The sequence below is a fragment of the Mustela putorius genome, unplaced genomic scaffold (assembly GCF_011764305.1).
Source record: "Mustela putorius furo isolate JIRA1106 unplaced genomic scaffold, ASM1176430v1.1 tig00000281_pilon_pilon_pilon, whole genome shotgun sequence".
In the NCBI taxonomy this organism is placed as follows: Eukaryota; Metazoa; Chordata; class Mammalia; order Carnivora; family Mustelidae; genus Mustela; species Mustela putorius.
The window spans coordinates 22,029,573-22,042,427 of record NW_025421343.1 but is presented as its reverse complement, the minus strand read 5'-3'; the positions used below and the strand labels follow the sequence as shown (position 1 = coordinate 22,042,427).

The following is a 12,855-nucleotide window of genomic DNA, read 5'->3' as shown; positions in this document are numbered from 1 at the left end:
TCTCTGCTGAGCAGAGAGCCCGATGCAGGACTCGATCCCAGGACTCTGAGATCATGACCTGAGCCGAAGGCAGTGGCTTAACCCACTGAGCCACCCAGGCGCCCAAACCATAAGACTCTTAATCGTAGGAAACAAACTGAGGTTTGCTGGTTGGCAGGGGGTAGTAACTGGGTGCTGGACATTAAAGGAGGGCATGTGATATAATCAGCACTGGGTATTATATAAGATTGATGAATCACTGACCTCTATCTCTAAAACTAATAATATATTATATGTTAATTAACTGAATTTAAATAAAACCCCCAAATCTTCCCTTTTTTTTAAACCTCAGATTTCAACAACTTCAAATATCCCTTAAAACAGGAGATTCAAAGAAAAACCCATCTTGTAAGTTAAAGTGTTAACTGTACTATAAAAAATCTGTAAATATGTATAACTGAGAAAGTATTTTTTCTATTCATTATATCTGAGTGTGATCTGATCATAGTCTGTCAACAAATCCTTAAATTTCATCTTAATGGCACTTCTAAAAAGTCTACTGATGATGTAAGCCAGGGGCGGGCGAACACAGCTGCAGGTGGCCTGGTTGCTAAGAATGGTTTCTCAGCTAAGAATTCTTTTTTTTTTTTAATTTTAGAGAGAAAAAGGAGAGAGATGGGGAGGGAAGAGGAAAAACTGTATGCAGAGACCACATGTGGCCCACAAAGCCTAAAATATTTTACTGTCTGGACTTTTCAGAAAAAACTGCCCACCTTTAGAAACAAACACAAAAACAAACTATGGAATGGGTTTCTGCTCACACCAAGGATAAAACCTGTTTTTATCAAATCCATGTATCATCAGTTTGGAGCAGAGGAAGCCACCAGAAAGGCACTACCACCACTGTGGAACTCAGTCTAGGCACTAGCACAACCACTTGCTTGTGGCCAGAAAGAGAGAAAGGACTTTTAAGAGAGAGTAAACAAGACTATGGTAGTTACTCAGAAAGACATTGCAAGGGGTGAGGGATTTCAGAGAGAAAATATAGGTGATGGGGTGCCTTGGTGGCTCAGTCGGTTAAGCGTCTGCCTTTGGCTCAGGTCATGATCCCAAGGTGCTAGGACTGAGCCCCATGTCGGACTCCCTGCTCAGCAGGAAGCCTGCTTCTCTCTCTCCCACTCCCCTGCTTGTGTTCCCTCTCTTCTGTATGTCTCTCTCTGTCAAATAAATAAATAAAATCCTTAAAAAAAGAAAGAAAGAAAGACAAAGAAAGAAAATGTAGGTGAAGCACGGAAAAAAGAGTCATCCTAGAGGCTCTACAATAAGCTGCTTAAGTTGGAAGGTAACTACAATACCATATTAGTGAGCCATAAAATCTGAAGGCTAGGTCTACTGAGAAAACTGAGGCTCTGAAAAGTTACTGGACCAAGTTCACCCAGCAAGAATGTGGGACACACAAAGCACTGGGCTCCAAGCACCCCAATCTCAGTTCAACTCTTTCCCGTGCATCACACTGCCCTCACCAGAGGACAGGGTTAATCTGGAAAAACAACACTAGTGACTGGTGACAAGTTAGCTCAATTGAGTTCAGAAGGAATCAAGACTTTTCACAAGGTCGCCTCCCTCCCCCAGTTAAGAGTTATCTCTCAAGGAAGAACTGGGCCATGTGTCAATAGGTCTTGAAGAGGAGGAGGAAAGACTAAACCCCAGTCTATTTTCCAGAAGATGTTAAGAACAATCAGAGAATGCTGACCAATCATTTAAATCAGCTTTAAAGTTATCTAATGCTTATGGCAATAAGAAACATTAAATTTCAATTTACCTGGTTCCAATTTTATTACTTTAATTGCTGCCAATTCACCAGTGTTAACATTCCGTGCCTAAAAGAGAAGAAAAGATAACTGTGAAAAAGAGCTTTCATAAAAAACTTTATGAAATGTAATTTTAGTTTACTGTTTATTTTCAGTTACACAAAAACATTTTTTTAAAGCAAGAACTACAGATGGTTTTCTATTACAAAATAGACAGTATATTCTTCACAATGAAGGTCAACATTAATTCAACTGTAAATTTAATAATGGTAATAATAAGTCAACACACAGAGAGACTTCTGTATGTGCCAGGCACTGTTCTAAATGTTTTACAGTAATTCATTTCTCCCCACGACAATTTTATGAGGTAGGTACAACTACTATATCCATGTTGCAAGTGGGGAAACTGAAGCACAGGGAAGTTAAAAAACTTGCCAAAGCCATAATGCTAGTAAGTGATAGCAGCAAGATTCCAATCCAACAAGCCTGACTTCACAGAGTCTGAGCTTTTAAGCATTATACTCTATTGCCATGCATTCAAAGGTGAGGTAAAATTTTGAATTGCTTAACTAGACTTAAACTTTTAAACTTAAAAATCTTAGAATGTGGGGGCGCTTGGGTGTCTCAGTCAGTTAAGTATCTGCCCTAAGCTCAGGTCACGAACCCAGCGTCCTGGGATTGAGACCTGCATCAGGCTCCCTGCACAGTGGGAGTCTGCTTCCCCTCCTCTCGCCGCCCCTCCCCACTCTCTTACATGCGTATGCTCTCTAACAGATAAATAAAATCTTAAAAAAAAAAAATCAATTCATAATATTTGATTGTTGATATTTACAACTGTAATTATGTATAAGTAAGCAAACAAATTTTCAATTTGTTTGAATATGGCAGTCATTGTCAACTTAAATGTTTTACAGTTGGATCAGAATCTCCAAAATGCTTCAAACTGTTATACCTGTCACATAATATTTAAACTGCTAATTGAAACTTGATTTTCATATCAAGCAATGAAGATCAGTATATACAATTCCCTGAGCACAGAAAGATACAATCCTGTGGGCAGAATTACTCTTAGTCACAATATATATATATTTTTAATTTTATTTTTAAAGTTATCCCTACACCCAACATGGGACTTGAACTCAAAACCCCAAGATCAAGAGTTGCTTGCACACTCCACTGATTGGGCCAGCCAGGCACCCCACAATACTCTTATTAAAGGATTAGTGAAGATCAGTGAATCACCCACAAGTAATGGTAACAGCTTTAACAGTGGAATCCTTCTAAGAATACAGGAGCATTAAAAACATCAGATAACAATCTAGGAAGGTAGATATGGAATGGAACCACTGTTGCAACATAAAATTTAACTTTTTAACTCAAAGAAGAACAAAGGTAATTTTAAAAAAGATTTTATTTATTTATTTGACAGAAAGACAGCAAGAGAGGGAAACACAAGCCAGGGGAGAGGGAGAGGAAGAAGCAGGCTTCCTGCTGATCAGAGAACCAAATGCAGGGCTTGATCCCAGGATCCTGGGATCACGACCTGAGCTGAAGGCAGCAGCTTACCAGCTAAGGCTGAGCCACCCAGGCACCCCCAAGAATAAAGGTATTAAAAGTTCTCCACCATATCAAGTTGCCTGGCTGGCTCAGTCAGAAGGACATGTGACTCTTAAATCTTGGGGTTGTGAATTCCAGCCCCACAGTGGGTACAGAGATTACTTAAATAAATGTCTTTTTTAAAAAAAAGATCTCCCCATACAAATTCTTTAAAAAATGTAAATTAAATTGGCAGGGAAAATTCATTCCTTCTGAAAGAAATCCCCATAACCAATGAATGCTTATGATGGCCAACTTATTACTGGCAGTATGAAACAGATTTGAAGTTATTTCAAATTAAACTTAATCCCCATTAAATGAAATACATATTTCAGGGGCACCTGGGTGGATCAGTCCTTTAAGTGTCTGCCTTCAGCTAAGGTCATGATCCTGGTGTCCTGGGATCAAGCCCTGCATCAGGCTCCCTGCTCAGTGGAAAGCCTGCTTCTCCCTCTGCCTACCCCCTGCTTGTGCTCCTTCTCTCTCTTATCTGATGCCAAATAAATAAAATCTTTAAAAATAAATAAATAAATAAATAAATAAGAAAGAAAGAAAGATATGTATTTCAAATATAGTGCCAGGTAAGTGTTCATTCCCCTCCCAAGGATAAGAAGACAGACAGACAGACAGACAGACACACACACACACACACACACACACACACAATGAAAGAGAAATAAAATCAGAACATCATTCTGGGAGCATTTTGTGAAAAGGGGGACAGAGTGTACCTGTAAAATATTCAGGCATATTGCATAAACATGATCCACAAATCTCCTCAAACAGTATCATAACTGTTTGCCTCTCCTCACACTTCATGCATGAACTTTTAGGTCTAGATGCTCTGTCTTCTAACCCTCATCTTTTTAGTACTTCTCCAAATAAAATAAGATGCTACTCTCCCCAATTCTCAATTCTCCACTTAAAAATCTTGCCATGATTTTGTTTTCTGTTTACTGAAAAGAAGTTCAGAGTATGGCTGATTCCACTATAGAAGAGCTGAGATAATACGAACTCCAAGAAAGCCAGGAGGATATTTTTCTAGCTGAAATTTGGCTCCTAATTGACCACAAGAGGGCACTACGGACAACACAAGTTACACAAAGTGTCCAAAATGGCTACTATACACAACATACTACTCTTCTAAAAATAGATTTACTAATAGTTAACACCAGCATATATTTAACAGAAAAACTGTGACAGTAAGAAACTTATCAATAGCACTTATCAGACTAATGTCATATTTACTACTACAGGCTTGACCTATAATTTTTCAAAATTTAAATCAGTCCAGAATTTTTTTTAGTCCAGAATTTGCTTGAAGATAACAAGAGTTTTTTAGACTTACAATTTTGTAGAATGAACAAAAAACCAAAACAACCAAAATAATTACTAATCTTTTTTACCTGGAAATATTTTCCAGTATGTAACTTATTCGACAGAATTAAGGTAGTTCATAAAAAGGGAAGAAAAACAATAAAAACCCCAAGCAAGTTGAATTTCTGAGCTTTCCTGCATCAAAATCCTTGTTTGTTAATGAAAAGTCTTATATATATATATATATATATATTTTTTTTTTTTTTTTTAAAGATTTATTTATTTGACAGAGAGCACAAGTAGGCAGAGAGGCAGGCAGAGAGAGAGGAGGAAGCAGGCTCCTTGCTGAGCAGAGAGCCCAATGTGGGGTTCAATCCTAGGACCCTGAGATCATGACCTGAGCCAAAAGCAGAGGCTTAACCCACTAAGCCACCCAGGTGCCTCCACTTTTTTTTTTTTTTTTTTTAAGATTTTACTTTTTATTTATTCAGAGAGAGAGAGAGAGAATGAGAAATAGGTAGGTAAGGGGCAGGAGGGAGAACGAGAGGGAATTTCCACCACGCTCCCTGCTGAGTGTGGGGTCTGACCCAGGGCTCAATCTCATAACCCTGAGAGACCATGACCTGAGTCAAAATCAACAATCAGATGCATAACTAACTGAGTTACCCAGGAGCCCCCTAATCAAAAGTCTTTAAAGCATTATGATTCATAAGAATCTTGGTATTTTGGCTAAACCATATTTTGCTGTCTCTAAATTTAGTGGTCAAGATTACTCACTGAGATTAACATAAAAATTAATAGTGTCTCCTATGCTCTGCAACTACTATTCATTTTTTATGATTTTATTTATTTGAGAGAGAGGTAAGGGACAGAGGGAGAAGCGGACTCCCTGCTGAGCAAGGAGCCTGATGCAGAGTTCAATCCCAAGACTCCAGGATCAAGACCTGAGCCAAAGGCACAGGCTTAACTGACCTGATCCACCATGCAACTACTATTCTCTTAGCCATCACCAAGGGCAATTTATTAGTAAGAAAATGAGACCAAGGTAAATAATGTAAAATACTGCCATGTATAAAGTTTAAAAAATTTTAAGATTTATTTGAGAGAGAGCGTGCACAGGCAGCGTAGAAAGTACACAGGGAGAGAAACTTAAGCAGACTCCGTGCAAGCACACATCCCAACACGGTGCTTGATCTCACAACCCTGAGATCAGAACCTCAGCTGAAAACACGAGTCAGACGCTTCACTGACTGTGTCACCAGGTGCCTCTAAAGTTAAAAATCTTTAATTCAATATCAATAACATAAAATTCTCAGATTTGCTCAGGGCAGAAAACGAAGGATATATATTCTAAGCATCTAGACCTCTGAGCCTTCTGCCACCTCACTGGTTTGACCATCATTCTTGACTTGCTCTGAAAATGATCTTCAGATCGTGTCATTCTTAAGTTGAAAACTCTTCAGGAATATACATCATTGCTTTAAAGACAAAATTCAAATTCCTTGTCAGACAATTTAAATTTTTCACTAAATACATAGCACTTTTCATAATAGATTTTTATTGAGATATAATTCGCATACCATAAAATTCACCCTTTCAATGCATACAATTCAGTGTTTTACCATATTCACAGTTACATAACCATCACTACTACCTTTGGGACATTTCATCACCCCAAAAGAAAGCCCAGATCACTCAGCAGTCACTCCCTACTCCACCCCCTCCCAATCCCTGAGAACTACTGGTCTGCTTTCTCCTTCTATGGATATGGCTATTATGGATATTTCATATAAACAGGATCATACAAAATGTGGCCCTCTGTGCATGGCTTCTTTCACCCAGCATAACATTTTTGGGTTCATCCACACTGTAGCATGTATCAGTACTCGACTCCTTTTGTTTCTGAATAATAATAATCAATTGTATGGAAATACCATATTCTCCTTATCCATTTTCAGCTGAAAGATATTTAGTTTTTTCCCCATTTTTTAGCTATTATGAATAATGCTTCTATGAACACTGGTGTACACACTTTTTTTAAAAAGATTTTATTTGAGAGACAGTGCAAGCATGAGTGCGGTAGTGGTGGGGAGGTAGGGGCAGGAAGAGGAAGAAGCGGGCAGCCTGAAGCACCGTTGTGGGGCTTGATCCCCGGGTCCTGGGATCATGATCTGAGCCAAAGGCAGACACTTAACTGACTGAGCCACCTAGGAGCCCCTAGTGTACTCATTTTTATTTTCAATTCTCTTGGGTACAGACAGACCTAAGAGCAGAACCACCAAATCACATGGTAACTCTACGTTTGGCTTTTGAAGAACTGTCAAACTTTTCTCCAAAGTGGCTGCACCATTTTATATTATTACCACCAATATAGGAGGGTTCCAATTTCTTTGCATCCTTGCCCATGTTTGCTGTTACGGTTTTTATTTTAGCTGCACTAGAGGATGTGAAGTGGTATCTCTCACTGTGGTCTGACATGCACTTCACTAATGACTAATGATGTTGAGCATCTTTTCATCTGCTCATTGGCCATCTGAATATTTTCTTTGGAAAAATGTCATATTCACCTCTTTGTTCATTTTTGTGTTATCAATGACTTAGAAGAATTCTTTATAGATCCTGACATGTCTCTTACCAGTTACATGATTTGCAAATATCTAATCCCATCCTAGGGACTGTCCTCTTTCCTTGATGGTATTCTTTAAAGCACAAAAGTTTTTAATTTTAATCAAGTCCTACCTGTCTATGTTGTGTCGCTTTGCTTGTTGTATTACAGCTAAGAAACCAATGCCTAACCCAAGGTCACAAAGATTTTTGTCCTGTTTTCTTCTAAGTATTCTATAATTTTAGCTCTTTCTTTTAGGTTTATGATCCATTTTGAGTGAATTTTTATATAGTGTCCAGAGGCCTCCAATTTTATTCTTTTGCATGTGGTTGTCTAGTTGAAAAATACAGCATTTCAACAATAAAACTTTTTCACTATCTTGCCCCAGTCTGTCTTTCCAGTCACTTCTTAATTTGCACTTTATGCTGCACCCAAACTAAACAAGTTGCCATTTCCTAAAACTATCCACACGTTTGCTCTCTGGAACATACTGCCCAGACGAACATACCAACTCTTTCCTGGGCCTAACTCCCAGATAATCCTTTAAAGCACAACTCAGGTTATTATCACTCCCCACAAGCCTTTTCCCTATTGCTACTCTGGCTAAGGCATCGCACATCCACACACTCCCACAGATCCTGGGTAACCTTTCCCAAATGGGAGTGGGCCTGGGTAAGAAAGTCCTGCACATCTAGAACTGGTCTCAGTTCAGAGGGGCTCTTGCAAACCATTATGATTCAAAGCTGTCTAAGAAGTCAGTTCGGTTCAGTCAACCCTGTAGAAGCCATTCATATTAGAACTCATTTGGGAAAGAATCTTTCCAAGATGATTTCATGCTGACTACTGCATTATCTCGAACTATCAGTAAAGTATTTCTTGAATGTGAAAGTGGGAGTAAATAACATCATCAAGGAGCAATTATTAAAAGGCAAAAACTGTGCTACCATACAAAATAAAGTGAGTTAAAGACAGTCACTACCAATAAAATAATCTATCAATTATGTACCAAACACCCTCACATACTCAAAGCTTACTACTTAGAAGGGTCTGTGCATCATTAATATGAAGAAAGGTTCAGAAATGGAAGTGAAGATACACAAAGTTTAGTCCCGGCTCTGCCAGTAACTAGCAGTAGGAGCTCAGCAAGTAATTTCCCTTCTGTCTTCTTCCCAATTCCTTCCCCCAACTTAAAAACATGAAAGTGAAAAAAGACTATTTCTAATGTTCCTAATTCTGAAAGTCAGTGTTTATATCAAATCATCTAAGTCTAAATTAACAGATTCCAAATACTAAACCAGCTGGTTCGTTATATAAGAATCACATTAGAAGTTTAAAAACAAAAGAGTAACAAAAAACACCACCACTGCTTTTCAACCAACAGATTTAAGACAGGAACCATGTATCTGTATTTAAAGCTACTGATGTGTTTCTAATGTTCAGTCAGGTTTGGGGACCTGGTGTAAGGCACTATGCCTTTTGAGGTTTATAAAATATAAATACCAACTTCTAAATCCGACAAGAGTGATACAGGGATGGCTTTATGAAGGAGATTACCATTTAAGCAAACGTTTGCAAGACCGACTGGATTAAAACATAGAAGAGCAATGGGAAAGAGGAAAGAAAGAAAAGCATGAGCAAAGGCACAGGAAGAGAAAACACAGGCTATTATGAGTGTATATGATGGGCCAAGCCTCAGGGTGCCTCCCATATAAATACTCCCTTTCAGAGGGAAATGGCTAACCCGCAGCCCCTGCTGAAGGAATAGTCTGGATTGCTTTTCCACAGTTACTTGAACTGGGTGTGAGCCTACCACAAGGGCAACTAAATATACAGGAAGACTGATCCAGTGACCTCTGTCCCTCATTTGCTCGGGACATTTCTAGTTTATGCCTACTGTCCTAATGGAATTCTTAACAGTGCCTACTCATTCTCATTCCTAAAATTAAATTTTTATTTAATTTGGATGATAAAGCCACTCTGCCAGTAAACCCTGAGCTGACACGAAAAAGATATAGGCCAGATTCTCTAAAATAGGGGTCAGCAAACATGTCCATTTTCTTAAATTCCAGTATAGTTAATACAGTGTTAACATCAGTTTCAGGTGGTGTACAACACAGTGACCTGACACTTCTATACATCATTCAGTGCTTTTCACTGATAAATATACTCTTAATTCCCTTCACCCATCCCTGCACCACACCTCCCCTCTGGTAATCATCTCTGTTTTCTATAGTTAAGAGTCTGGTTTTTTAATCTGAGATAGATTTTTTTATAAAGCTTTGCTGGAACACAGCTATGTTCATTTGTTGAAATACAGTTTATGGCTGTTTTCATAATACAATGGCTGAGTAGCTGAGATGGAGACCAAATGCAATACCTGTAAGTATTTACTTGGATGGAGATGGAGACCATATGTAGTACCTGTATTTAGTATGTGGCTCTTTAGAGAAAAAACTGGCTGACCTCCACTTTGAAACAGCATTGTCCAAGAGAACTTTCTGCACTGATGGACCTGTTTTATATCCGCACTGTACAACAGAGTAGCCCCAGGCCACATGAAGCTATCTAGCAACTGAAATATATCTAGTACAGCTGAAGAACGGAAGTTTGTGTATGCAATAAAATATTTAAATTGGGGAGTTTTCATTTTTTTGAGATATAACTGTGCTTAAATTTTATTAGTTTTAGGTGTACAACATAATTTGATATATATATATACTGCAAAATGATGACCATAATAAGTTTAGGTAACATCTATGACCACACATGCTTAAAAATTCTTTTTCCTTGTGATGAGAACTTTTAAGATCTATTCTCTCATCATCTTTCAAATATACAATATAGTGTTGTTAGAATTGGAGTCGCCAAGCTATACATTACAACCCCAGGATTTATTTAGCCTACAACTGGAAAAAAATCAACTTTAGGGGCACCTGGGTGGCTCAGTGGGTTAATGCCTCTGGGGTCCTGGGATCGAGCCCTGTGTCAGGCCCTCTGCTCAGCAGGGAGCCTGCTTCCCTTCCTCTCTCTCTGCCTGCCTTTCTTTTTTTTTTTTTTTTTTTTAAAGATTTTATTTATTTATTTGACAGAGAGAGAAATCACAAGTAGGCGGAGTGTCAGGCAGAGAGAGAGAAGCAGGCTCCCGCTGAGCAAAGAGCCCAATGCGGGGCTCGATCCCAGGACACTGAGATCATGACCTGAGCCGAAGGCAGCGGCTTAATCCACTGAGCCACCCAGGCGCCCCTCTGCCTGCCTTTCTGCCTACTTGTGATCTCTGTCTGTCAAATAAATAAATAAAATCTTTAAAAAAAATCAACTTTAAAAAAATAAAGTTCTGGTAGTTTTAACACATGTATAGATTTGGGTAACCACCATCACCAGCCAAAAGCAGAAAAGTTTCATTACTGCAAAAACTCTCTTGGAAGTTACATCCTTGCCTTACCTTAACTACCCTGGCAACCACTGACTAGATCTTTGCCACTACAGTTTTGTCTTTTCAAGAAGTTCATATAAATTAAATCATTCATTATATAACTTTTTGAGACTATCATCTTTCACCAGGTGGCTGCATTTACCATCAGTGTATTCCTTCTCATGGTTGAAGAGTAGTATTCCATTGTATGGATATACCACTGTTTATCCACTACCAGTAGAAGGGCATACTAGCTACTTTTAGTTATTGGCAAACATGAATCAAGTTGCTATGAACATCTGAGTCCAGGTTACAAAAATACCCAGGAGTGAAACTGGGTCTTATGACAGGCATATGTTTAACTTTGTAAAAAACTATCATTCCTTCTACAGTAGCTGTACCACTGCCCAAGCCCAGCAGCAATGTCTGACAGTCCCAGCTGTTCTGCATCCTTGCCAGTAACTGGTATCGTACTTTCCATTTGGGCCATTCTAACACGTGTATAATAGTATCTCGTGGCATTTTGCATTTCCCTAATGGCTAGTGATGTCAAACATCTATTCATATGCTCATTTGCTATTGTTTGGTGAAATGAGTTTTGGTCTTTTTTCTATGTTTTAATTGAGATATTTATTTTCTTACTGTTGAGTTTTCAGAGTTCTTTATATATTCCAGATCCAAGTTCTTTATCAATTTGCAAATCTGCAAATTTATTTTTGCAAATCTATTTTTTTGCAAATGTATTTTTTCTCCAGCCTATAGCTTGTCTTTTCATTCTCTTAATAGTGTCATTCCTAGAGTGTCATGGGCTGAATAGTGTGCACTCATTCATAAAATTCATTTAATGCCCCCAGTACCTTAGAATGTAACTGTATTTGGAGACAGGCTTTTTAAAGAGGTAATTAAGGTTAAATGAAACAAAAAGGGTGGGGGGGTCTCTAATCCAGTAGGGCTAAGTGTTCTTGTAAGAAAAGGAAGGGCTCCACAGATGTGCACACACAGAGAAAAGGCCATGTGAGAACACAGCAAGACAGGAGCCACCGGCAATTCATGGAGAGAGCTTCAGGAGTAACCAACTCAGCCAACACATTGATCTTGAACTTCCAGCCTCCAGAACTGTGAGAAAATAAAATTTCAACTGTTTAAACCACCCAGTCTGTGGTATTTTGTTATGGCAGTCCTAGCAAACTAATATATAGAGCACAAGATTATACTTTTGATAAAGTCTAATTTATCAACTGTTTTCGTTTATGTCCAAAACCTTTTTGCTTAATCTCAAGTCAAAGATTTTTCTCCTATACTTTCTTCTAAAAAAAAAAAGTTTTATTATAAAAAATAAAAAATTTTAAAATTTAAAAAAAAAACAAAACAAACAAGTTTTACATTTAGGTTTTGATTTCATTTTTAAGGTGGAGCATTTAGGTTGAGATTTTTGTTTTTTGTTTTTGCCTGAATATGCCCAACTCTTCTAACACTGTTTTTTCCCCTGTAGTATTTTTTTCATTTTTATTAACATATAATGTATTATTTGCCCCAGGCGTATATGTCTATGAATCATCAGGCTTACATATTTCACAGCACTCACCATAGCACATACCCTTCCCAATGCCCATAACCCAACCACCCTTCCCCTGCTCCCCCCCACCCCAGCAACCCTCAGTTTGTTTTGTGAGCTTAATAGTCTCTTATGGTTTGTCTCCCACCTGATCCCATCTTGTTTCATTTTTTTCTTCCCTATCCCCCAAACACCACCTTCTCAAATTCCTCATGTCAGAGAGATCATGTAATTGTCTTTCTCTGATTGACTTATTTTGCTCAGCATAATACTCTCTAGTTCCATCCACATTGTTGCAAATGGCAAGATTTCATTTCTTTTGATGACTGCATAATATTCCATTGTATACCTATAACACCTCTTCTTTATCCATTCATCTGTTGAGGGACATCTAGGTTCTTTCAGAGTTTAGCTATTGTGGACACTGCTGCTATAAACATTTGGGTACATGTGCCCCTTTGGATCCCTCCATTTGTATCTTTAGGGTAAATACCCAATAGTGTGATTGCTGGGTCATAGGGTAGCTCTATTTTCAACTTTTTGCATGTATCTCTTGGCCATCTGGATGTCTTCTTTGCAG

The 12,855-nt window shown here is 38.4% G+C and overlaps 1 protein-coding gene across 8 annotated transcripts in view; it reads right to left on the bottom strand.

Annotated features, from left to right (window-relative positions):
• The window catches only part of MAP4K3 (mitogen-activated protein kinase kinase kinase kinase 3), a 196,629-nt gene that overhangs the window by 129,230 nt on the left and 54,544 nt on the right, over positions 1–12,855 (bottom strand). For all 8 annotated transcript variants that reach the window (XM_045079196.1, XM_045079190.1, XM_045079192.1 and 5 more), the window contains exon 2: positions 1,802–1,859. In XM_045079196.1, the coding sequence (XP_044935131.1) occupies positions 1,802–1,859 (58 nt within the window). The remainder of the gene's footprint in view (positions 1–1,801; positions 1,860–12,855) is intronic.